The sequence below is a fragment of the Poecilia reticulata genome, linkage group LG13 (genome assembly GCF_000633615.1).
Source record: "Poecilia reticulata strain Guanapo linkage group LG13, Guppy_female_1.0+MT, whole genome shotgun sequence".
NCBI classification, from domain to species: Eukaryota; Metazoa; Chordata; class Actinopteri; order Cyprinodontiformes; family Poeciliidae; genus Poecilia; species Poecilia reticulata.
The window spans coordinates 12,465,993-12,491,342 of NC_024343.1; the positions used below are offsets into that span (position 1 = coordinate 12,465,993).

General features: G+C 42.7%; 2 protein-coding genes across 3 annotated transcripts in view; one reads left to right on the plus strand and one right to left on the minus strand.

Moving 5' to 3' along the window:
• The first annotated feature begins 9 nt into the window (after nt 1-9).
• Nucleotides 10-4,619, plus strand: phox2a (paired like homeobox 2A). 2 transcript variants are annotated; one of them, XM_008425474.2, is made up of 4 exons: nt 10-1,671; nt 2,457-2,644; nt 2,997-3,492; nt 3,585-4,619. In XM_008425474.2, the coding sequence occupies exons 1-3, from the start codon at nt 1,449-1,451 to the stop codon at nt 3,489-3,491; spliced, it is 906 nt and encodes a 301-aa protein (XP_008423696.1). In that variant the 5' UTR covers nt 10-1,448; the 3' UTR covers nt 3,492; nt 3,585-4,619. The 2 variants fall into 2 exon arrangements, with proteins under 2 accessions (XP_008423696.1, XP_008423695.1); XM_008425473.2 differs by having other exon boundaries at nt 2,997-4,619.
• Nucleotides 4,620-4,759: 140 nt separating this feature from the next.
• Nucleotides 4,760-25,350, minus strand: part of inppl1a (inositol polyphosphate phosphatase-like 1a) — a 34,944-nt gene continuing 14,353 nt past the window's right edge. Inside the window, exons 5-27 of the mRNA XM_008425475.2 lie at nt 24,896-25,042; nt 24,512-24,602; nt 21,128-21,217; nt 19,330-19,428; nt 18,317-18,467; nt 17,762-17,868; nt 16,419-16,521; nt 16,138-16,334; nt 15,841-15,958; nt 15,589-15,685; nt 14,612-14,750; nt 14,424-14,523; nt 13,751-13,839; nt 13,562-13,643; nt 13,384-13,473; nt 12,300-12,413; nt 11,813-11,989; nt 11,575-11,730; nt 11,329-11,413; nt 9,748-9,834; nt 8,901-9,624; nt 7,957-8,090; nt 4,760-6,673 (exon numbers count right to left, since the gene is read on the minus strand). Of these exons, the coding sequence (XP_008423697.1) occupies nt 6,574-6,673; nt 7,957-8,090; nt 8,901-9,624; nt 9,748-9,834; nt 11,329-11,413; nt 11,575-11,730; nt 11,813-11,989; nt 12,300-12,413; nt 13,384-13,473; nt 13,562-13,643; nt 13,751-13,839; nt 14,424-14,523; nt 14,612-14,750; nt 15,589-15,685; nt 15,841-15,958; nt 16,138-16,334; nt 16,419-16,521; nt 17,762-17,868; nt 18,317-18,467; nt 19,330-19,428; nt 21,128-21,217; nt 24,512-24,602; nt 24,896-25,042 (3,277 nt within the window). The 3' untranslated portion in view covers nt 4,760-6,573. The remainder of the gene's footprint in view (nt 6,674-7,956; nt 8,091-8,900; nt 9,625-9,747; nt 9,835-11,328; nt 11,414-11,574; nt 11,731-11,812; nt 11,990-12,299; nt 12,414-13,383; nt 13,474-13,561; nt 13,644-13,750; nt 13,840-14,423; nt 14,524-14,611; nt 14,751-15,588; nt 15,686-15,840; nt 15,959-16,137; nt 16,335-16,418; nt 16,522-17,761; nt 17,869-18,316; nt 18,468-19,329; nt 19,429-21,127; nt 21,218-24,511; nt 24,603-24,895; nt 25,043-25,350) is intronic.

Sequence of the window (25,350 nt, forward strand, 5' to 3'; positions counted from 1 at the left end):
CCCCCCCCTCCTTCCCCCTCTCCGGTCCGATACATCAAACTGACGCGCACTCTGGTGACATGTCGGTAAAAAGTGATCGGAATCAAATCAGAGCTTTTAATCTCGCCAATCACCGTCACATCTGGACGTTTTCCCTCACATAAAGACTCGGGTGGAGGAGCCGCGGCTGCTCCTGCGCATCAGCTGGAGACGCAGAGGAAATGTCCAGCTTTCTGAGAATCACGGGGCCTTGCTGCTGTTTACTCTGTCTTACAGGAATTATGCGCATAGGGAAAATTATTATCATAGTCATATATTTAAAAAAAATATTGTAACTAGTACGATTATGACCGAAGTATAACAAAAATGGAAAAAAATAAATATTAATATTTATGCTAAGTTTGTCCCGATGGACAATAAATGGGAGAAAAGGCCTCAAGAATAGTTTATGATGTCTAAAACGTAAAATAAAAATAAAAAACCTTTTTTAAATTCCTAAGATCATTTTAGCAACACAATTTCAATAAAAAAAAATGAAATTCTCATGGACATGTTCATATATCAGTGTCTCGATGCAACAGTCCTTAGGCTTCCAGCTATATGATTTACTACAAATTGTAAATGAACTGAATTGAATTTGACTAAATTCCATTATAACTTGGATCGAATTGGGATACATCTAACTGAATTTAAATCTTCCCGTATGGTTTAGATGACATTGAGTTGATTCAATATATATTTCCCAGAAATGAGTTGAACCTGTTTGTCTTTATAAAATGAACTGAAATTATGCTACACGGATAAACTGAACGGAACTGGTTGTTACACGCTAAATGAACGCGATTTAATGGAAACGTGAGAATGGTGGTTAAATCTCGTCACATCTGGGCTGAGCTGGAAAAGTTAACTCCAACGGAATTAGTTAGATACGTCCGGTAAAGGAAGCAGGGGCTTTGTGAGCGATTTGATTCGGGGGGGGTCAGTTTTTTGTAGAACGGTGGTTTAACTAACGCCGTGGACCGCGTGGGCGGTGCAATGATCTTTGGTGGGATGGGGAAGAGGAGGTGGAGGGGCAGTCCGTTTCCACGCTCACTCGCTGGTGGCATTGTCATGGAAACAAGACCACCGCTTCGCTATTGTCTCGCGCCCTACAGAGTTTATTATAAGCACCGCGCGAGCCGCAGCGCGCTGTCAAACGGAGCGCAGCGCGGAGAGGAGACTAGAGCTGAAGACACGCACAGACAGAGGAAGTGAAGGAGGAGAGAGAGAGAGAGAGAGAGTGCAAAGAAAACATCTGGATTACCTAAAGGAACCCTTCCACACAGAGATATACAAACTAAAAGAGTTTGAGGGAGGGAAAGTTCGGAGATTCTGGAGAGAAAAGCCCAAGTCCGACACTCCGTTACCGCCAAGAAACGAGCAGCAGCTGCGTGAAAGCCGCGGACCGGTGTCTGCACCGGCTCTCCTCCATGTATAAGATGGATTACTCCTACCTGAACTCCTACGACTCCTGCATGGCGGCCATGGAAGCGTCGGCCTACGCGGACTTCAGCTCCTGCAGCCAGGCCAGCTCCTTCCAGTACAACCCGATCCGGAGCGGCCCGTTCTCCAACCCGGGCTGCACGCCGCTGAGCACGGCCAGCTGCACGCTGGGAGCCCTGCGGGAGCACCAGCCCACACCGTACTCCTCCGGTAGGAAACGGCTGCTTTGCTCTGCTCTGAAAGCCTTATTGTTTTACAGTCAAGAGGGACAAGTTAGAAAGCTGCAACTACTTTAAATATTCACTTGATTTGAACAATGTCAAGAAATGCTATTTTTTAAGAACTCAAGAACTGGACTTTCTCAACTATAGAGGCTATAACACAAATGATAACTGTATTTTAATTTAATATAAATTATTCCGTTCTCAGCACGAGATTTGCAAGAATAACGAGGCAATACGAATATTACTTAATCTGTTTTGGACTGTTTATTATTATTATTATTATTATTATTATTATTATTAACAGATATATTGTTGTTAATAATGTGCCTAATTTAGGCATTAGGCATAAACTAAAATTACGGCATTTTGCACCGTATCTGAATGAAAATCATTTGCATTTTTAAATGAAATACTATAACCTCTCAAATATTTATAAATTGGTATGTTAATTCTCAAATCTCAATGAACATTTGCTGAATTAAATAAAACAAATTTTCATTAAGATGATAAACATATGCAGTAAAATAAGTATTTTCCCGAATAAAAAAGGAAAATTATTTTTTTCAATATAGAAAAAAACCCTATCTTTTTGTATATTTAATTAAATTTTTATTAATTAAAAATATCCGGATTCAAAGCGACCCCTGCCTTTTTACGCAGTCTTCCCTCGCGCATTGAAATTCTGGATCATACGCAAATTGTGTTTGCTCCATAAAAAAAAAAAAAACGGGGGAAAAAAAAACAAACGAACCAATTCTTACTCCCTTTCAGTCCCCTACAAGTTCTTCTCGGACCCTTCTGGACTGAACGAGAAGAGGAAGCAGCGGCGCATCCGGACCACCTTCACCAGCTCCCAGCTAAAGGAGCTGGAGCGAGTCTTCGCCGAGACGCACTACCCGGACATCTACACCCGAGAGGAGCTGGCGCTGAAAATAGATCTGACCGAGGCCCGGGTCCAGGTGCGGGGAATAGGCTTTTCTATGTGTTCTTCTGCATGGTGCACCTCCAGAACGTTCTTTAAATAGTTGGCCTATTGGAGCCTCTAATGATTACCGGAGGTGAGACGCAAAAAAATGATTACTAAAAGTTAGGAGTTTTATGATAATTAAACAAAAGTTGTGTGCCTCACTGAAACTTTATCTCCTTGGTTTTTATATTAATAAATATTTTTTATGCATAAGTGTGTGCGGATGGAGGGTTGGCCTCTCCTCGTCCTCTCATGGTGGCTGCTATTGCGTGTCCACCTGCTTCCATCCATCCATCCTAAAGGTTCCTGTGTGTGTGTGTGTGTGTGTGTGTGTGCGCCTACAGGTGTGGTTCCAGAACAGACGTGCCAAGTTCCGCAAGCAGGAGCGGGCAGCCAATGCCAAGGCCAACAACTCTGGTGGCAACGCGGGCAGCAACAGCAGCAGCAGCTCTGGGGGGAAGAAAGGTGGAGAAACAAGATCTTCGTCAGATGATGACGAGTCCAAGGAGTCCACCTGCAGCCCCACACCCGACAGCACCGCTTCCCTGCCCGGCTCGGCCAATGGGAACCTGGGGAGCCCCGCCAGCCTGAGCCCCAGCCCGGCCCCCACCAACAGCGGCTACACCAACGCCTCCAGCTCCCCGGTCCTCCAGGGGCTGAAGCCCCCCAGCTGGTCCAGCCTGGGGCCGTCCAACCCGGCTGTGGCCCAGCCGGCTGCTCAGACTCAGGAGATTCTGAAGGCCTGGCAGCCGGCGGACAGTATGACCGGGCCTTTCGCTGGAGTCCTGTCATCCTTCCACAGAAAACCCAATCCTGCCATCAAGACAAATCTGTTCTGAGGTAAAAAAAAAAAAAAAAAAAAAAGAGGGGGAGAAGACGAGGACCAATCAGGAACAGATAAGAGCTTCAAACTTTTTTTTTTTTCTTTTTAGTGGAGAAACAAAAGATGCCCACCATGTTCTGGTCAGAGGCCAGAGAATACCAGGTCTGGTAGTCCAGGAGTGTTATGAAGCTGTACAGAATCAGCCTGGATGTGGACAGATTCCCAAGAACTTTCTCTATTTAATGACATTGAACTCTGCATTACAGGCGTTCAAGCAGTTTCCTGAACGCCTCCTTGCATCTTCTCTGTCTTTGTTGCATACTCACATTCCCACACTCTCTGCAGCAGCTCTGATGAAGTATGGAGGTCAGGTATGACCTAAAAGCAGAAATCCAAACATCACCCATCTTTGCTGAGGAAACAAAGCAAACCTTTACCCTCAAGCACAACTAGATACACACTTTTTTTTTTTTTTTAAATGGCCCCAAATCTCTGTTTGCCAAGCGGAGCTGGGGGTGCCTCAAAATCCAATTAGAGCTGCTTGGTTCAGACTAGACGCCTCCCCAGATCAGCTCATTCCCTCGTCCGTGTGCGACGCATCGAGTCCTGACGTCTCAGAAAACAGTTGCTACTTTGGTGAATCTCAAAAGGATGCAGGTTTTTGAGTCAAACTTGTAGTTTAAGCTTGCAAATGTATGGGTCTGACTGCATAATTGATACGTTCTGCTGATGGTAAAAGCAATGCAATCGGTCCCTCACTTAAGACTGAAGAGGTTGCTTCCCCTTCCCTCCATCTGCTTTAATCAACTTTTCAGACCAAACCGGAATTACTTGTTCTAAACCCTCATAAAATGTCCTGTTTTGTCCCTTAATGCCTCAGTTTTGGGCTTTTTCATGCATTCCTCAGAATGAAAAAAACCAAACAAACATGTATTTATTAATATTTTTCACACATCTTGGAGTGGCTGTAAATTCTGTAGATAGTAATATAAATATTAGATAGTTGTCCCACCTTTTTTTTCTGGCTTTACAGTCCTACTTCACTGCAGAGCATCTGTCTCACAGGAACATGTGAAGCTCTGTCGAATGAGAAGTTACAGCACTACTCTGAATATTCTAATAAATCTACATTATGAAGGCACTACCTGACACCTCTCATGATCTGGTTTCTTGCATGTGACAAAATAAGGTGTTATGAAATATTAGACCGAATCTCCTGAAATCGAAAACACGTACTGTCCAACAGACAAGACAAAAAAAAAAAGTAACAGTAAGCCCATGACAAAAAGGAAAACTATTAGACTTTTATTGAAAAAAACAAAAACAAGGGTGAACAATTTACATTAACTTAATACAACCAAAACACAAGGCTACATATAACTGGAGTGTACGAGGAGAAAAATAACACGGGTAAGTCTCTATTTCACACACTCGCACACACAAATATGAAACACATCTCTGAGAACACTGAAAGGCCTGAAAGGATTAGACATTTAAATGACATTTTTGCTTTGTGGTTTGGCTGTTTGAAATATGTGGGCGGCGAAAAACACTGGGAACAACGAACTGGGAAACTTTTTCTACAGACAAATGACTGATTTCTACATCAGAGGACTCATTTAAAGTTTTCCTTCAAACATTCTTTCACTCTAAGCTGTTAATAAATAGCATAGTGTGATTCTATAAAAATAGTGTAGCACGTTACTTAAAACTAAAGAGGTCAAAGGAAAACCGCTGGCTAACGTGTAAAAACTTATTTCAAGGATTAGCGTCTATAAAGGCCGTTTCAGCGAGAAACAGCACCACCTGGTGGGAAAACTAGGGAGCACAATATGTGCAATGTGTTCGAGGGGAACAATTCCCATGAGTACAAAACGTGGCCCTAAAATACAGAGACATCTGAGATTATGAGAATAAAACCATAAAACCAGCTCTTAACCATAGGACGACACAATCAGCAGTGTGATGGTTTATCAAATCTGTTCCTGTAATTACACTCGGCTGTGTTAACCAACTCCCTGAACGCTGTGGCATTTCAAACATGAAATTAAACAAATACAAATCTAACACTAATGACACAAATGCAGGCTCAGAAAATTGAGGCTTAAATAAAAGATATAATATTCAGTCTCATGAGAGCTCGGTGCAGCACTCATGACTTGAAATGCATAGCCTTGCTCACTTTTACAGGAATTGTTCAGAACTTGCATATCAGCGCCTGTGGGTAAATAAAACATTTACGCTATAAGGAACTTCTTTCCAGTATTGTCAAAATGATGGCGTCAGTCGTGCAAGAACGGTATGACAAAAATGCTGCATCAAGGTGAAAATACACAGTTCCAGCTTTAAATGGATCGATTTGGTGAGCTGAAAATTCCCTTTATAATAAAAAATAAACATAAATACATGCAGCGACACTCACTACCGGCCACAAACCAAATAAACTGCAGCCCAGACATCATTACAAACTACACGATCTGATGTGAAAAAGTTAGCTCAGATCGATCAAAATTCACCTAGCTAGCTTCCTTTCTGCAGCTGCACGCCGTCCGTCCACATCACAGAACCTTCAAACACTCATCCAACTTTGATTTCCAAAAATTAGGCTTTGAAATTCTCAAATGTGCCCAATTTGAATGAATCCTCATAAAGAATCCAGTTCTCAAACAAAAAAAAAAAAAGAACAAAGAATAAGAAATGTGCTTTAAATATCTTGCAGCTGCAGGTCAGATCTGATGTCGCATCACAGATTGCACCTCCCCACGCATCAGTTTTACCTTTGTAACTGTAAAAAAATAACAAAAAAACATTGCATTTACAGCGAGGGGTTCTGTAGTGATGCTCCGAGGACTGAAATGATTAAATAAGGCCCCATCTATAACAACAATAACAACACTCATACAGTACAAATGAAAAGAGGACGTTGGGTCAGCAAATGTTCTTGAAAGTACAAATGGAGTGCAATTTTCTCTCAGAAGGCACTGTCTGGCATCAGTTAGCAGGTTCCAGCTCGGATCGGGTCGGCTGAGAGCCGGCCTCTTGGGAGGCGGTGTGGCCCCACGCCGGTTTGGACGGGTCAAAGTCCAGTCTGCAGCAGCTCACTTCTGCTGCTGCTGCTGCCTGAGGCTCTCCAGCAGGATCTGCTTGTGAGCGGGATCCAGCACCCCGGCCTCCTCCAGGTCCTCCTCTGTGATGTCACTGGAAACAGAGAAAATGACAACAGTGGAAAAATATTAAGCTGCTCCTTTTGGGGGTGCTTACACACAAAAACATAGGGCTGAGTGCACAATTTTCAATATGTACTAGTGTTTGGTTAATCCATATAAGATAAAAAAAAAAAAAGAAAAGAAAACAACCTAAATAAAATTAGGATGAAACAAGTAAAAGGGAAACATGTTACCATAACCGTCAATGAGGTTCTGGCATTGTTCCGGCTGGATATTTGACAGAATCAGTGGAACTAAATGAAATTAGTTTTCTCAAACAGACCCCTGGTTCAATAAATTTCCAATAAAGTTAAAACTTTGCTTTAGCCAATTGAAAACCAGTTCTGATCGTTGTCGTTCTGGAACAAACGGCTGTGTCCAAGTTTCAGATGAGAAGCTGAATAATTTGGAGGCGGTGCCTCATTTCCTGTTTCCACACGTTTTGCAACAGAGCAAGTGAAAATCCCAGAGCATTATGAATCCACCGCCGTGCTTAACAAGTAGCGCAGTGTTTTTAGGTCTGAAAGGTTCACCTTCAGCTCTCCAAACATTCATCTAGAATTGTTTTCCCCCAAAAAACAGATAAAACATTCGTATCGTTTGATCATAACACATCGAAGGTTTTGGTTTTGAGCCAGTTGGTTCAGCAGCTTCCAGTTCATAAAAGGCTTGAGAACAAACATCCCAACCAGCTTCGAGTCATCACTGGGTTTGAGTCAGAATGTTAAAGACTAAAAACAGAGATTTAAATAAACACAACTGTTTCTGGTAATCAGAATAGCTAAATGTTCAACCAGAAGTTTGCTGATGTCTACAAACATCAGCAAACTTGTTTGCTGATGTGCAACCTGCCTGCCTCTACTCTACCTCTACTGATATCCAAATATCAGTAGAGGTGCACGTGTACGAGGGAACTTAGAGCACCAATTTTAAAGCACATGCTTTAAAATCTTAGACTAATGTTGCACATCATATTGTTAAATCACCCCTAAAATACACAAAATGTAGCATTAAGAGCCAAACATTAATATGACATTTATAGCCTTCCACTTTTCAAATCATTCATTCGCAATTATGACATAAAAGTGTCATGTATTTTTGTTACCATCGTCACCGGTAAAAATATGCGAAGATTAAAAGATGAAATACGTGGAGCTCATCTTTAAGGGGCTTTTAATGCAAACCAAGTGGTCACTCGCTGTCCGGGGTCTTTCGTTCCAGTCCACCACAGCATCAACACAAACCCAGGTGGTGTGTGTTTGTGACGATGGCTACCTGAGGAACTCCAGATCGTCCCAGCCGTTGTGCAGGAGCCCCTGCTCGTATATCTCCAGGCCCAGCCTCTGCAGCCACTCCCCCACCGACGACTCTCCCACAGACAAAGATGAGCTGCTGCTGCCCCACAGTGCCTGGACAGGAGAAATGCAGCATCAGCGATGCACATCTGACAACAACAACTATATTTATTGCTTCTTTTTTTTTTTAGGCAATTGTATGGATGTGAATTAGTGACACAAATACTGCTCATGAAAAAAAACAAAAAAAAACATTTCCATTTGAAATGTGCATCTCTAGGACACCAATCACATTAAGAAGTAAGATTTACATCATTAGCATTTAATCATATTATCAAATACATTCATATTTGTTATTGCCATTATTGAACAAGCATTGGGGAAAATAGTAAAACTAACAATCCTGACAATAGGGACAGTTTTATTTTTTAAACATGAGTGAATTTATGATGAGAAATTTATCACGATAAATGATAAACGATATGACAAATGCCACCTCCAGTTAATAATTCCTTGAAAAGTATTGAAAGTTACAACCACAAACATCCACATATCTCGTTGGGCTTTATGTGGTGAACCAACTCAACAGAACCATTGCTGAAACACAGCAAACATGTAGAAGAAGCTGATCTGGTTAGATGCGACACTTGAAGAAACCACAGAGAAGCAGGGTGGTGGAAGCATCATGCTGTGGGGATGCCTGTCTTTGCCAGGGACAGGCAAGCCGATGGGAAGATGGGTGGAGCTACATACATCGAGAACCTGCAGGCAAATCTGTTAGAGGCTAAACTAGAGAGCGAAGGTTCAGCTTCGGCCCTAAACATTCAGACAGAGCTACAACGGACTGGTTTAGATCAAAGCATATCCATTCTGTGCAACCACAACAGGGGTATGAATAATTTTAGGCTAAACTGTATTTCTCACCTCCTCTGGCATGTCCTCTGCTATGCTCTCTGGGATGGGGTTCCTGGGCGGGAAGGTGCGGCAGGCATCCAGGATACCGATGGTTGGCACTCGAACCGGGGGTGGCGCCGAGGGAGCGCGGGGCGGTTGTCCAGGAAACTCGCTCTCGCTCAGAGTCTTTGCCATCTGCAGCACGGAGCACGACTGATCGTCCAACGCCCCGGCTGCCCCTCGCCTGAAACCGTCCCCCAAGGCCAGAGGCCCCGCGGGACCGGCCGGCGGGATCCTGACCTCGGCCAGGTCCGGATAGAGTGAGCGAGGCTTGCTGAGCTGGGCCTCCGCCGCCGTCTCCAGGGCTCCCTTAGGGAGAGGAGGAGGAGGGAAGTCGGGAGGCGGGCGATTCAGGGTGCTCCCCACTGTTCCTCCGATGCCTCCGCCTTGAGCGCCAGCCAGGGCGGCGCCTCCGTCGTCCTCCGAGGAGCTCTCCTCACCGACTCCGCGGGCTGGGTTTCCCGGCACAACAGTTCTGCGGGAGTGAGCGGGTCCGGAGGCAGCAGGAGGAGGTTTGGTTCGAGCCCCGGCCGAGGGAGGCGGGGCTTTAACGGGCGGGACGGTTGGAGAGGTCGGAGAGGAGAGGAGCTCAGCAGCCGACGGGTGGGGAACGCCCTCCAGGATGTAGTAGGCCGGGTTGTTGAAGCTGTTTTTGCCGATCGACGACTCGCCCTCTGGCGTGTCCTGTTTGGATCTTTACAACACAGACAGAATCGAAAACATCCAACATTTTAATCTGTCCTTAGCTGCATACGGTTTATCTGCTGCTCGGTTAGGTTTTGTGTTATGAATACGAGCATCTCTCGTGAGTTCGTACCTTGCAGCGTTTTCCTCCTTGCAGTTTTTCTCTCCCTCCTCGTTGACCTTCCCCAGCTCTCCCAGCTGTTTACGAACCACGGACTGTCTGCACCACAAACCAGTCAAAACAATTTAGCATGCAGCTCCAAAAAAGGGGCCTCAGGCTGCTGACCAAGCCATTCAGAAATCAAAACATATTCCACATGTCAACCTTAATTTCAAACCACCAAATGAGAAAATAACTCTATTAAAAAAAACATATGGTCAAATGTTTAAATTTCAGTCATTGTGTTGTTGACTCCCTGGATTTGTTTCGTCTCTCATCATAAATCCTCAACTCTGATTGGCTGATGATCAGTTTCAAACTCCTCAGCACAGAAACTGTCTTCATTCCTGCAGGATGCATGTAGTGTAAAACTGCAATCATCAACTAAAAGATCTACCGTATTTTCCGCACTATAAGGCTCACCTAAAAACCTTCAATTTCCTCAAAAGCCGACAGTGCGCCTTATAATCCGGTGCACCTTATATATGGACCAATATTGAGCCACAACAGGTCTAACATCTACGGTAAGCAGCCGCCGACTTCATTTTACCCCGTAGAAGAAGAAGCGCGCGGTGCATGCATAGTTGTCAGAACGCTGGTTTGTTAATCAAGTTTGACTGACCTATCTACCTACCGACCTGATAATCAGGTCGTCTGCAGGTCATTTAGCACCACGTTCTCCACGAACATGCTGTGCGCGAACGGAGAAGGGTGACCATCGTCCGSCCACGCCCCGGCCCAGTCGCAGAAGGCTCTCCTCGCTGACCCGAGTCGGACTGTGACTGCGAGACAGAGACTGCAGCGCCAGCATGTCGGTTGGTCTGTGTTACCCAGAAAGCAGTTGGGCACAATATCGCAACACCAACACCGTGAGTGAAACAATGACTGGGGCAGCCTACTATATAAAGTACTCGGGAACCACTTCTTTACAATGTGGATGTGTAAAAATAGAGTATGGAACAAATTGGCAACCCAAACTGTAGCATCTATTCTATGCGCCTTATATATGAAAAAAGTTTTAAAATAGGCCATTCATTGAAGGTGCGCCTCATAATCTGGTGCGCCTTATAGTGCGGAAAATACAGTACTTTAAAAATTACAAGAATGTCCAACTACCAACATTAAAAAGCAGGTGATAGGAGTACAGGTTATTTCAGAAGTGTTGAAGGGTCCAGAACCCTTGCATGCATGAGGCATTAAGTCCATCATTATGCATCTGTAAAACAAATGAAATCTGTAGGACTAAACGGTTTAGTTGCAGAGTGGTAAACATTTCACTGTTCCGTCTCTATTTGTGACGCTGATCCTTTCCTGTCAAAATGCTTTAAAACAGGACGGATACATTGTATCCAGGTTACTATTGCTAATAACAGGCAACCTGGTCATTGAGCTCAACAATTCCTGTTGGTTTCCTCGCATAGAAAACGCTCTGCTCGGGTCGTTCCCGGATCAGAGAGACGTCTGTGTGGGTTTTATGAGCTAGCCCGTGTTGGTTTCGGTATCAGTAAGCAGTGACGCTGCGCGGGAGGAAACGGCAGGTTGGGTTGTACTGACTTCACATACTCGTGTCCCACTCTGGACACCATGGTGGATTTCCCTTTGGGTCCGCTTGTCTCGTCTTGGTCCACGCTGATCCACTCTGAAACGAAAGAGTCCAATTAAACCCGAGAAGCCGCAAAGTCTTTGGTAAACCTAAATGAACTTTTAGAGCTTAAAAAGGTGAAATATTAGAGATTTTTACTGGCTTATATTTGATCTCCCTGCCTACATCTGCCTCTGATCCAAACACTGTTCCGTTACCATACAGTCGCTCCCTGGTGCCCATCCGTTCAGCTGGGACCCTGACCCTCATGGACCCCCGGATGTTTCCCGTTTCTTCTCCTCTGTGGGACAGGTAGGTGTGGAACTGCTGGGCTGTGCTGCCAATCATCGACTTAAGGGCCAACACACACTCTCCTACCAACAAACGCACACAGACGGTCATTAGGGCTGCGACACACTCCCCTCCTCATTTAACATCGCAGAGTCCTGCTCCTACCGTAGGACTCGTATCCGTCCACCGATTTGACGGTCAGCAGCAGGTGTTGGTCCTGCAGGTACTCGATTTCCGACAGGAGCGGTTTGAGCGTGGTGAGCTGCTTGTTGGACCAGCCCACACGCAGGAAGTTCACATTGTCGCTGCTCTGGCTGTCGTTCTCGTAGCTCTTCTTGAACTCTAAAAACGCAGAGGAAAGTGGAGCAGAGCGCGGGCGGACGAGGGGAACGAGGTGGGGAGGAAGAAAGAGGAGCGAGACGGTTCATTTACATGTGACAACGGTGAGCATGCAGTCAATAAACGGATGCTGGCTGAGAGGAATACTGACTGTCTGAATTTAGGGACGGGTAAAAGGGAGGGCAGGATAGGGGTGCAAAAAGAACAATGGTGAGTTTTCATACTTTTTGTTGTGTGTGCAAAAAGAAGGTGTGAGCTGCAGTCGAGCGTAGAATTCAGAATCGCTGAGAGGATCCGGAAACCTCTGACTCACCTTCCAGGCAGGTGGAGTAAAACTCTATGAAGAACTTAGTCCGGCTTGCCGTCTTCACTATGGCCTCAATGCTCTCAAACTCGATGTAGGCCTGCTCCGAAGACTTTGGTAGACCTACGGAGGAAGACAGAAATGGAGACGAGAGAGAAGGGGGCAGAAGAGGTGAGAAAGGGTGGAAAGAGTGAGATTAAAAACACGAGAGTGGAGGCGGTGGCTGTAAGGAAACCACGGCAGACATGAAATTAGCAAACACATGCATGGTCCTTAAACGGAACATTTTGTCATGTTATGAGAAACTTTAAAATGTTTTATGGGAATCATATAATAAACCACAACAAGGAAGTGCAAAACTTCCCTGGTTTTTAGCATGTGTTACAAACTGCAATCTGAAAAGTGTGGCGTGCCTTTGCATTCAGTTTCCGTCCCTCTGATTCCCCCAAATGAAACTGGGAACAACCAACTCCTTTAACGGAGTCACATGACTATTAAGTGTTAAGCAACTCAGGTGAGAGAAACTGTAAAAATCTGATGAGTCGTGCACCTAAGTCCTGTTTGTAGTTCACCAGAAGTCCTAACCTCACTCAAGAATTACCCAGTCAAAGTCCAGAAGTATAAATACTTTTGCGAGGTACTGTAAAAAACTTCGGGCTGCACAGTAGCACAGTTGGTAGAGCTGTTGCCTTGCAGCAAGAAGGTTTAGGGTTCGATTTCCGGCCCCGGTCTTTCTGCATGGAGTTTGCATGTTCTCCCTGTGCATGCGTGGGTTCTCTCCGGGTACTCCGGTTTCCTCCCACAGTCTAAAAACATGACCGTCAGGTTAATTGGTCTCTCCAAATTGCCCCTAGGTGTGAGTGTGTGTGTGCATGGTTGTTTGTCCTGTGTGTCTCTGTGTTGCCCTGTGACAGACTGGCGACCTGTCCAGGGTGATCCCGCCTCTCGCCCGGAATGTTAGCTGGAGATAGGCACCAGCAACCCTCCTGACCCCACTAAGGGACAAGGGTATCAAGAATATGGATGGATGGATGTAAAAAAATTCAAATCCAAGCTCTTGGTTCTGCTGACAGATGTGATTTAAAGCATTTACCTTTCTTGGAGACAAACTGAGATGTCACTCCAACCTCAAATGTACCAAACACCGGGGAATGGTCACTGGTCACAATATCGTCCGTACAGCCTGGAAAACGGCCACAGTTAGCATTCAAAATGCAACCAAAAGCATTTTCAAGCCCAGAACCCATTTTACCATCTTCTATCTGTCTCACCATAGGAGTTGCAAACAATGTGCGTTTCTGGATATGACTTCCAGAGGATCCGGTCGCACCACGACGGCACATTGGTCCTCATCTAAAGAACAACACAAAAGCTGAATTCTCCTTCGGACTCTCAGAAAGAGGAAACGTAGACCGGTGCAGGTCAGAGGGAGGCTGTGATGTTTTAAATCCTGAACTCACCCCTGTAGCTTTCTGCTTCTGCCACACGTACGTGTCCCTGGAGCCTCGCTCGTAACGGTAGGTGGGGGGGAACGAGATCTCTTCCTCAGCTGCACACAAAACGAAAAAGGATTATTTTTCTTTAAATACACACACGGCTCACACACACGTGGTGTGTGTGAGCCGAGAATACACAGAACATTTAGTTCCTGTATTTTAAAAGCCCAAAAAAGATTCATAAATAAATAAAGATTCTTAATATAATTGGACATAATTCCTTAGTTGTTTGTGGTCTTTTTTTTTCTTTTTTTTTTTTTTACAAAAGGCTACAACAAGTAATCAGATATTCTAACTTTTAATAGTATTTTTTCAAACTTTATAACAAACAAAAAGATTTAAATTTCTGGGTGGAGGATACTTTTAAAAACAGCTAACCTTCAAAATATGTGTATTTACAGCCTATCCCTCTTTTTCCCTTGGTTTCTCTCTCGCTTGCTCTAACTGAAAAGGAAACCTGTGGTTTTAGTGAACTATTTAAAAGGATGGGCAGGTGCTTTTGGTAACTGTGAGTCATAACTTAGGCTGATTTATGAAGCCACTGAAATTCTGTTAAGGACAGAAACATTTTGACTACGGTGAGATTTCAGCTCCTGGAAACAGCGCACACAATAAAAACCTGATGAGTGACACTAACCAAAGCGTAAAAACACTTTATTCTTCTCTCTCTCCAGGTTGAGCTGGTCCACTTTGAGTAGAGGCTCAAATTCCTTCCTGTTAATGTAATTTAAAATTTCCTGCAAGAAACACGCAAACAACGGGGACAGAAATGGATCAGAAATGATGTTTCACGCAATCGATCGAGTGGAGTTTGTTTTAACTCACCTGAATGTCCATATCCAGTCTGTAGTTGAGGTCGCCAAGCCAAAACAGATGTGTAAAGCGCAGCGAGATGTCAAAGGAGCTCAGCTGTTTGTCTCCTAAAGACAGCAGCCGCAGGATGTCCAGATAGTTCTGGTTTCTCCTGGAAAAGGTCAAACAGTTGTTGGATGACAATTGAGAAGAGATGAAGCAGAAAAATAAGAAAAAGGGGGCTTTTTCCACAAATTAAATAAATAAATAATTTTTAAGTTAATATAAGAAGCAATTTAATGACTTAGACTGAAGATGATATTATCGAGTATTAATAATAGTATTAAAACAAAAATACGGAAAGGCATCACATTCAGCCTGACTCCATGTTTCAACCTTAATTCTCATCAACTAACCGGAAACCCTGTGGTTGTTTCACAGTTTCTATTCGTTATCTGACGTAGAGCCAACAGAAAAACTATTCCACTTTCGTCCACTAGGTGTCAGTAATGGTGATGATAATGAAAGGACAGATTATCCTGCCTGAGGTTGATTGTGATTTATTATTATGAAAATCAGGATACTGACTGGACAGAATGAATAGTAGCAGCTAATGAGCTTAAAATATCTTAATTATTAGCTTTAAAGGAGCCAAATAGATTTAACCAACAATTGTAAACTTATAGAATCAAAATAAAATGTCAAACTTTGTCATAAATAATTTCTATTCATTTATGACAAAGTATTTCTTTAATATTCAATAACAGCGATTGCACAGATCTAATAGTATGTTTTATTCAAATAGAGTTCGGGATGACCAAAAAAAAAAGATATAAATGGCTGAAATGAGCCTCCTGTAGCAAGGCTGGGACTCAGATGCAAGGTTAGGAGTTCCTTCACGAGGGGGGTAAATAATAATCAAGAACTTCATTTGTATCCTGGTTTTCAACCTTCAGAATCATCCATGTGGTGAAAATGTGTTTTAAAAATAGAGACATGACACTCGGTACCTAGCAATCTTCTCATTGCCCGACGTCAGGTGACAGTTGACGAATCCAAACGACGTCCCGTTGAACATGAACGACACGCCGACCGCTCCTTTGTTGCCTGGACAAAAAAATTAAGCACACAATGTTATGGAAGACCAAACAGAAAATGAACTTAATTTCTTGTTTTTAAAACTTTTGGAAAGTTTGAGTTTACAAACTGATGACATAATAATGAATAATATTGATAACCAGTTAAAGTCGTGTCATTGTTACCCAGTGTGTTAGCGATTCCTGTCTTAACACTGGACATCCCCACATGGCTGATCCTGTTTTCATGTTCAGGTTTCACCAACACAGCAAGTTTTATGCTCCACAGCGTCTGCACAGCGATCTGCAGAAGCAACAACGATAAGGAACCTGCGGTGATCATTTCTGCATTTAAACTAAAAGAACCCAGTCCTAAATCAGCTTTTTTCAAACTTCTCCTCAGACATTTCTTTTTCTTTTTTTTCTTTTTAGCCACTTCCTAATTTTGAAGAGATTTGAGGTGAAAATAAATATTTTCTTTACCGGTTTGTAATCCAGCTCCGTCTGCTCCTTCAGCACGGCTCGGAGCGACTCCACCCACTCCCGATCACACACAGAGTTCTCCTGCGACCCAAACACGTAAAGGTCATGGGGAATGGTGACGGTGATCTCGTCCAGAGTTTTCCCCAGGCCGCGGCACAGCACCCAGGAAGCCACAGATTTAGGTGACGGTACGGAGCCTGTACACACAGAGCAAGTCTGCCTGTTGGATTAAAACTCGTCACAGTTTGGAAATATATATCGCGTGCTTTTATGTTCCTGACCCATATTCCAAGTGCCTATAAAGATGGAAATCATATCAGGCTCATCCTGGTTGGAATGTTTGTTCTTCATGAGCTGCAGCAGCTGGCAAAATGCCTCCCGCTTCTGGAAAAAACAACAACAAAAAAACACATCAGATAGCAGAAGTTCATCCAGATTAATGCAAATGTGGAAAAAATTATCGTAATTATTTTAATCAAGTCAATTATTCAACACATGAAGTATCTATTTTTTGCTGAACAAATACGCTGACATATGACAGACTTACACACAGTATTTCTTTCATAACCCATCTTCACTTACTTCTATTTTACTAAAGCCATTATAGTTATCCTAAGCAGTTTTTAACACAAATTATTATTTAAGATTATTCTCTGTCAAATATAAATTTGGAGATTGTATTTTCTATCAAAGTTTGTTTGGTGATTTGAAACTTCCAAAAGTGAAGAAGAATAAAAAAAGAAGGAAAATCAAGGTGGCTAAATACACTGGGATTATTATGTTTCAGCTGGTCACAAGTCATATAACCTCAACTGATGCAACGAGTTGAATCTTATTGCTTAAAACAACAAGTCAGAAGGCACATGCTGTGGTCGAGGAAAATATGTTCATCCGTTTCAGAGGGACAAAATTATTGGAATTTAACACGCGAAAGAACACAAATAAAAAGATTCCCGATGCTGTAAAACTGGGCTAAGAACTGATCCAAAACATCCGTTAAACTGGAGGAAAGTGGGGAACCGATATCTTCATAAACGTAATGCGGAAAAAATCTTGAACAATCGGTTAAACATGTAATAAAATAAAATTATTAAAAAAAACACTAGATTTCACAGCTTTGTGTGCATGAAGAGCATTTCTACAAAACAATGTGAAGGAAACTGAAGGGTTTGTAACAAACCAATGTGTAGCTGTAAGGAAACTATTGATAAATGAAGTTAATAAAAAATAAACTTTGCGAGAAAGAATAAAGATTGGACTCTCGAGCAAAGAAAGAAGGTCATGAAAAAAGGTCTGATGTTCCACAGCGACGAGAACATCGGGGTGAGAAGATAAAAGCACGCAGTGGTTCAGGGAGCATTAGACATCACACATGGACTGGACACCACAGAGTCCAGACCTTAACCCCAAGTAAGGTACTTTGAGATGCACTAGAGATGTCTGATTCTTTGTGGAAGCTTAATAAAAGGATACCACAGTGGATCCCTGTCATAATAAAAAATAAAGGAGGTCCAACTCAGTGGTTTTTGGTGTGCAATGTACTTTTTTCATCGTTGTTAGTGTTATTCACTTCATCTTTCAGAGGACAGAGTGTTATGCCCAACCACTGCATGCATGTATAAACCTTGGCGCTGGCAAAGATGAAGTCTTTCCTCTGACTCTTGTCCTTCTCCTTCTCAAACACAATGCCCAGCTTGTTCTGAACCCTCTGGGACTTGATCAGCTGACGGACTGGTGGGAGACAGACAAGAGGAGCAGCAGACAGATGGTTAGGGATGGGCTAAATCTTGTGCACAAAACATCGACCATATTTGAAAATCCAACATGTTTGTGGCAGAAAACACTCTCAGGCAAAACTGTTTTCTGTCCCTTTTATTTGCTCTTCCTGCATAAAGCAGGATATAGTAATCCCAACATAAAAAACAATGTCACAGTGACAAAAAAAGCTTATGTGTCTTCTGTGCGGTGTGTAAACATCTGGTTTCTACTGAGAGGACACAGACAAACCCAATTTTCTCCAATTGAAAGTTTTAAATTGTGCGCATGCTATGTCGCTAATAGGAATAAAAAAACATCTCAGATACAAATGATGCTCTGGGTGTGAAATAGAAACGCACATTCTTCAGTCAGTATGCTTATTCTGAATAATAAGCTGTTTAAATGTAAAAGAGGTTCTTACTTTTGTCGTGTGTGAAGGTGGTCCAGTCCTCCTGGTTGTCCTTCACCTTCTTCATCACCACCAGCCGCCCTCCCTCCACATCCACAGACAAAGTGTATTTCTGACTCTTTCCTATCTTCGTCAGCTCCGCCAGGTAAACATCCAGCTTCACCTGTGATCAGTCATGAGACATTTTACAAAGAAACAAACACACCTGTGTGCAAATCACTCAAACATAACTTGAAACTTTAACAGGGATAAAAATCCATTTAGCTTTGGTCGGTGATTCTGACAGTCATTCACCGTCTGCAGCAGTTTTAAGGCGGCCGCTACAGCAAACCTCAAAATTGGTGAGCCAGTCTGTTTCCGTGGTAACACCGATAGCGATATTTAACTTAAAGTCGCTGACTTGCTCAGGAAGATGGTTTTGCATCCCTTCAGGTTATCTCTTCAAATTTCTGATTTAAGCCGATTAAATTTTACAAACTTTATCTTCTTTATAACAGAGCGGTGTTCTCACTTCCTTGAAAATCCTCTCCATTGCAGCGGCGCCAAAAATAATAAACGGCGACACAACGTCAAAGATGAGCCAAGAGGAAATGCATTACGATCATTCTTGGTGCCCCGCATGCGTCAGCTGTGCTGACACATTTTGTGACTTACAGAACACCCAAGCCGTCCTGCTCAGTCATAATTTAAGTCCGGTCTGCCTTCTGGCACACTGAGCCACATCTCAGTGGTTAAATTTAAACCTAAAGATGCTGAAACACTGAAACACAGCAAGTAACAGCGCAAGAGACAAATGTAATTATTTTCCAATTAAGGTTACATTATCTTCAAAGAATTATTTGACTTTAAAGGTTTTGGTAAACACTAAATCAACAGTCGTTGCTACCAATTCCTTCAAATATTGCTTTAGTTAAGCGATCTCCTCTGTCGTAACACTGGATGCCATCATCATCACCATCATCGTACAGCGAGATGAGAACTAATGAGATCAATCTGTTTGTGGTTGGCTAATGTGTAGGTGGTACCTCAAAGGCCTGCACAGGAATGGCTTTGCTGTGGCGCATGGAGAAAGGCGGAGGGGAGCACGGCGAGGACAAACTCATGTCCTGCAGAGCTTTCAGAGCCTGAGGGAATAAACCAGAAAGAGAGGGAGGAGGTTAAGTCGGAAAAACAATTAAAAGCAAGAGCGAAAGAGAAACGACCGGAGAACAATAAGAAGTGGGGGGGGGAAAGAAAAAGTGGAGAAACGTGCTTAGGCATTGTGGTTTTTTTCCTTAGTGAATGTGAATGCAGGATTACGTTTCCCATTCCCTAAAGGCTGATTTAGGCAGAACCAGCATTATCACATGAGTCTGGACATGTAGCTCGACGGGACTGGAGGCCATTTCCTCCTGCTGCGCCAGCCGAAGCCCCTCCTTACGAGGGAGAGGAAACCAGATCCAGGAAGTTCAGAATACAGCTTTTCACACCACACGGAACTGCAGGTGTGTTTATTTCTAAAAAGGTTTCATAACCATGAACTTTTTTTAAACTTTTGTTTACGTTACATGTAAATGTCTATGTATTTTACTGAGATTTAAAGTGACAAAGAAGAGAATAACTGTGGGGTACATGGTTTTATAACATTGAGTAAAGTCTAATTAAACCCAAATGACTCTGGTACTTGTAAATGAAATCCAGTGTAGCCAACTGTGTTCAGAAGTCGCTTAATTATTAAATGGTCCAAATATGTGTCATTTGATCTCAGTGTAAATCCAGTTATTCTGTGAAGGCCTCAGAGGTTTGTTAGAGAACATTAGTGAACAAACGAGGAGCACAGCAGACAGGTCAGAGGTCAGGCTATAGTTATTAAAAGAATATTCTGATACCTGAATTAAATTCAGTTGATTGGATTTCATTTTTCAAAGGAATTGTCTGTAGGCCTCAAACACAGGACTGACTGAGGAGGATCCAGAGACATTTCTGCTGCTTTAAATGTCCCAAAGTCTCAATGGCCTCCACACAGAAGAAGCTTGGAAACAGCAGGGCTCTTATTAGAGCTGCCAGTGAAGCTGTGCGAATACTTTTGTCACAAACAAGAGTGACAAACTTCTGTCGTTTCCTTTCCGAGTTAAGACTCAGCGTCTCCCGTTTTGGTTCCTCGCTTACGTCAGAACCCGAGAAGAGGTTGTGATACTCCGATAATAGTTTGCTCTCTTACAGAAGAACTGTGAAGAATACGCTCAGTATGAACTTAGCATGAACTTCATCCAGAGGTGACCTCTGCAGCTGAATTTAACAGAGGAAGCCTTTCTGCTTGCTAAGCAGACAAATTAAAGGGGTTTCCCATTGAAGATAACGTCAGTCATGTTCAACAAGAAGCCTTGTAATGCACTGCATTTAATTCATGTCTTGTGGTTACTGTTGCACCATTGTGAAACTCAGTATTCAGACAGGTTTCAGACACACAGCTCACAGCTAGTGCGTGTAATCTAAAGGTACCTTCACAAGTAAAGTGCAAACCTGGGCTCAGCATTCCCCAAGTAACCCTGACTCCATCTTAAATTGTCCTCAAAATGTTGAGCTTAAAGGCCTAAAAAAAAGGCGCTCCTTGCAGTTGTGATGCTGCACTTAGAAACTCAGTTGGCCAGAGGTTAAAAACAGACGATCCATCATGTGAATGAGGTTTTCTTGACCACCCCTATGGCTTTAAATAACAACATGAGTGTGCGTGCATGTGTGTGGACAGGAAAAAAAAGTCAGAGTCACAGGAGAAGAGAGGAAGTGGATCTATTGTGTGTGAAGATTAAAGCTCACAGTTAAGTTCTGCATTGCTTTGTTTACCTTCTTTTCTATGGAGGACAGGAGATCTTTGAGAATGGCCAACTTGGTCACCAAGTTCTCCAGCTCCTGGTCTCCTCCCTGATTCACCGACTGATGGAGGAAGAAGAAAAACTATTAAAACCCCCACGAGATCTGGGGGGGGTGGGGGGTTAACACAAAACTAAGACGAACTAATGATGATGTAAAACTATTTGTAGTTGATCGTTTTAAAGTGCAACCCGTATTCCCAATGTTAAAACAGGACAGTTTAACGGGAACAGTGGGTGTTTGATCTTTTCTGTGACGGACAGAAATGATTTAGGTTCAGGAGAACACAGACGTATCTTGTCTGTATGAAATCATCCACAGGGGTGAGTCCGAGGTCAAAAGTTAGATCAGCAACCAGAGTTTGCTTGTGTTCAAATCTTGATGGGGGAGCATAAGACTCCAGATTATGAGGTTGAATTGTTTCATCACAAGATCAAAAGTGGATTGTGGTTTTAATTGAGCTATAATAGAGGATAAGGTTAATTTGCTTGACAGAAAAACCGCTGTGACCTTTCTGACTTACTCCAGCTAACATTTTTACTATTTGCTAGTAATGTCATCACCGGTTTTCCTTCCTCTGCGTGTGGTTTGACTCACCGCTCCAAAGACTGGATTTTGACAAACAACTAGTCACAATCCAGCTCGACGAGGCATATTGCAAAAACAATCAAAAAAGCGAGCTTCAACCCATACGTGTCGTCCAAATTTTAGTCAAACTTTTCTAGCCCTCTGCATCAAAATCTTTTAAACAAACTGAAGATTTCAGTCGATGTCTAGCGATTTTTTACTGCAATTCATTGCTGTTTATACTTTATAACACAAAACAGCTGTTGGAACAGATAAACGTGGCGTCTTCAAGCATCTGGAAACTGTACAGACGGACGGACACAGATTCTGGGGATCTGTAATTCTTTTCATTATCTGATGCCTAATTTCTTTACATTATGTCACACGAGGAGGCAATGAGACTGAGGTGTTGCTTTAATCATTTGGTTTGTGTAAACTCTAGAATTTGAAGAAAGCACAACAAATCCCCTCATTTTTCTGGCGTCTGGCAAAAAAAAAAAAAAAAAAAAATTTGTTTATCTTAACTGACCAAGAAACAGGAAAGGTTTAGCAGGGTTTCCCCCAGAAAACATGCTAAGCCCGGTGGTCTGGGCATCGAGGCGGTCCACCGGTGGTACACCGTGTTTTTGTATTAAAAGATGTTAAGATGACAAGAAATGTAAAAGTATTACTTTGTAATTATATGTTACAGGAAAAGATCTCCAGTGAAATGCTATTTAAACCCACAACTAGTCTAAAAACAACAAATTTGCACTTCTACTTAATCCAAATTAAGTCAGCAGGTCCATCAGGCCCCCAAGGGCTTCAGGGGCCCCATAAACACTAATATTTTAAAACAGACCACAGATACATAAATGTAACACTTGTTCATTGAGATTATCAATGCTGTTAAATTCGATTCAATTGTTAAGGCATACATAAATTAAAAGATTTTAAATTGTTTAACATTTAGATCCAAGATTTTAAGGAGCTGGCAAGTTTACTTTGTAAAACTTCAAAGAACAATATTCATAGTTAGATTGTTTTGTTACCATAGCAACAATCTGATGCTGTGAGTTTAATCTTTGAATTTACACAAATTAGTAAACTGCGATTATTGCTTTTTAGGATGGCCAATTAAACTACTCCCTTCTCCTATATTTCACTAAATCTAACACAGAAGCTGTTAGAGGTGCTGATGTTTTTAGCAGCAAGAGGGGCCCTTAAGTCAAAGTCTGCTCAAGGCCTCAAACAGCCTTGGACCGGCCCTGCATGATGTGGTAATCCGCTGCACTGCGCAGAGATGCACAACAAACGGGAGATTTAATTCAATGCTGCTAATGTGGCTTCAGTAGCTCTTTCATTTCGTGTCTGTTGAGTTTTTAATTGTCACAGAAACTGTTTTGGTTGGTCGAGTTTCTGGACGAGTTTCTCAGATGTCCGTGCGGCCGCGCGCATTAAGTAGACAACAGAAAAATAATACTAAAAAAAAAAAAATTTAATATAAAATCAGCGTGACGCGAAAGCTCCTCACTGGGCTGAACCTGCATGATGAGGTTAGCGCTGGTCGTTATGCACAAACGCTCCGGCCACAGACATAAACTTTACAGGGAAGACAGACAAAAAGCCACACGCTGGGTAGCGTGTTGAGATGTAAACGCCGCATATAATTGTTCATTCACAAAGATAAATCATTCTCACCACTTCACAACGCGCACCTCTGAATTCACTACAAGTTATTCTTGCGGTTCACATAGAGCTACGCAACCAGAGCTAACGCGGCAGGTTTTAAACTCTTACCTAGAGTTCTCCAAAGAATCATAATTCCTCACAGTAAGTTGATGTAAACATCCATACAGGTCAGCCTGTGTCCAGTTTGAGTGAAAGAAGGAGCGCGCGATCCTGCTGAGGTAGAGCAGCGGCAGCGCGCGAGGCAAATCGCAGAGGCGCCAGCTGTGTGATTAGCCTGCGCGCTGTCGGCTTTAAATGCACAAACTATAAACCTATCTATTATAAACCTATCCTTTAGGAATAAATCTGTTGTGCTAGTGAAATGCTCAGAGCAACAGAGACCATTTCAGCCCGGCTAAAAAAAAAAAATAAAAAAAAACAGCAATTTTTATTTATTTTTTCCCTAGAAACATAAACAAGCAATCCTTAGCCAGGCGGTGGGGCTAGTAAAGCACGGTGGGCCGCCAAGCTTATAATACACTGGGGGAAACCCTGGTTTAGTTTGATTTAATGTACGACAGTATAAGAAAATAAGGTTGTGTCTTTTTACACATTCATAAAATCTCAGTCTCACAGCATTTCAGCCACTAATGTGGAAAATCTCTGAGAGGAAAATCTCCTAGCAATTTGTTTGGCATCGTTGAGTAAAGTGACCCTCATTATTCAACAAAACTCCTACAGAAAGGCTTTTCTGCTACTTTTAGCACTATTGTGTCTTCAAAAACCTTAAACTGAATTAAAAGCCTTGAGTAATAATATGCACATCTCCCACAAATGCCTCCCTTTGGTAAATCTGTGAGGGGGCAGGGGAAGGACCTGAATTCATCAGGATCTGTGATGGTGTGTGCTTATTTCTAGCAAAAAGCTCCCGGGAACCTGTGAGAGTTTGTGGCAACATAAAACCTTTAAATTAGTAGACCATTTTACATAAAAAAAATATGACGGATGCTTTAAGAAAGCAGGGTATCCATGAGTCTCTCAGCAGGCTAATAATCTGAACAATGTCATCACAGAAACCCGTTTTCATTCTCATCAAACAAGAACCCACAGCGACACAAACACAAAGATAAAGAAACATACCTGTTGGATCATCTTAGTGACCATAAAAGCACTCTGCTGATCAAACACTTTAGAGAGGATCTCCAGACCAGACAGAACCTTATCCACCTCCCTGGTAGAGAGAAAAAAAGATTTTCTGATTGTTTTTAGACTTCCAATGCTATCATTTCCTTTATTTCTATTCCTTTATAAAAAAAAAACATCTTTTTAAAAACTCTAAATGACAAAGAAGCATGTGATTTATTCGTCTTTGTTTCAATATGCATCATGTACCACTGCGGCTAAAACAAGACAGAAGCTGGGGAAGCTGGCAGCTCTGCAGGATAACTACATTCAGAGAAACAAAGAGTGTCTCAGCATGGGTGACAGAGCATCTATCTGAGGAAACGTGTCTCTGCAGCTCACCCGTTGAGACGTTTGCAGGAGGCCACGAGCGTCTTGTTGAGATGGGGCAGTGAGGACGCTCCCTGCTTGACGGCCTCCAGGTCCAGCGCATAGCTGCCCTTCAAGTACTCGTGGGAGATGGTGCTCAGGCCGTTAGCTGCCAGGGTGCTGAAACAAACGGGATCGAGGCAAAGGAGGTTGATGCGAGTCAAAAGATTTAAAAGCAAACATTTGTATTTTCCTGTCATATTGACAACTATCTGATATAAATCCTCGTGTGAGGATTCCTGGAAATGTTTACAGCAGACACAGAGGCATTCATTACCTTTTAGATTCATTCATACATTTTGTCATGAACTCCAATAAACGTTCATGTATTTTGTTGGGATCAACCTTTTGCTGCACTTAGAGCTGCAAGTCTTTTGGGGGTATTTCTTTACCAGCTTTGCATAACATACAAAGACTTTTCAAATTAG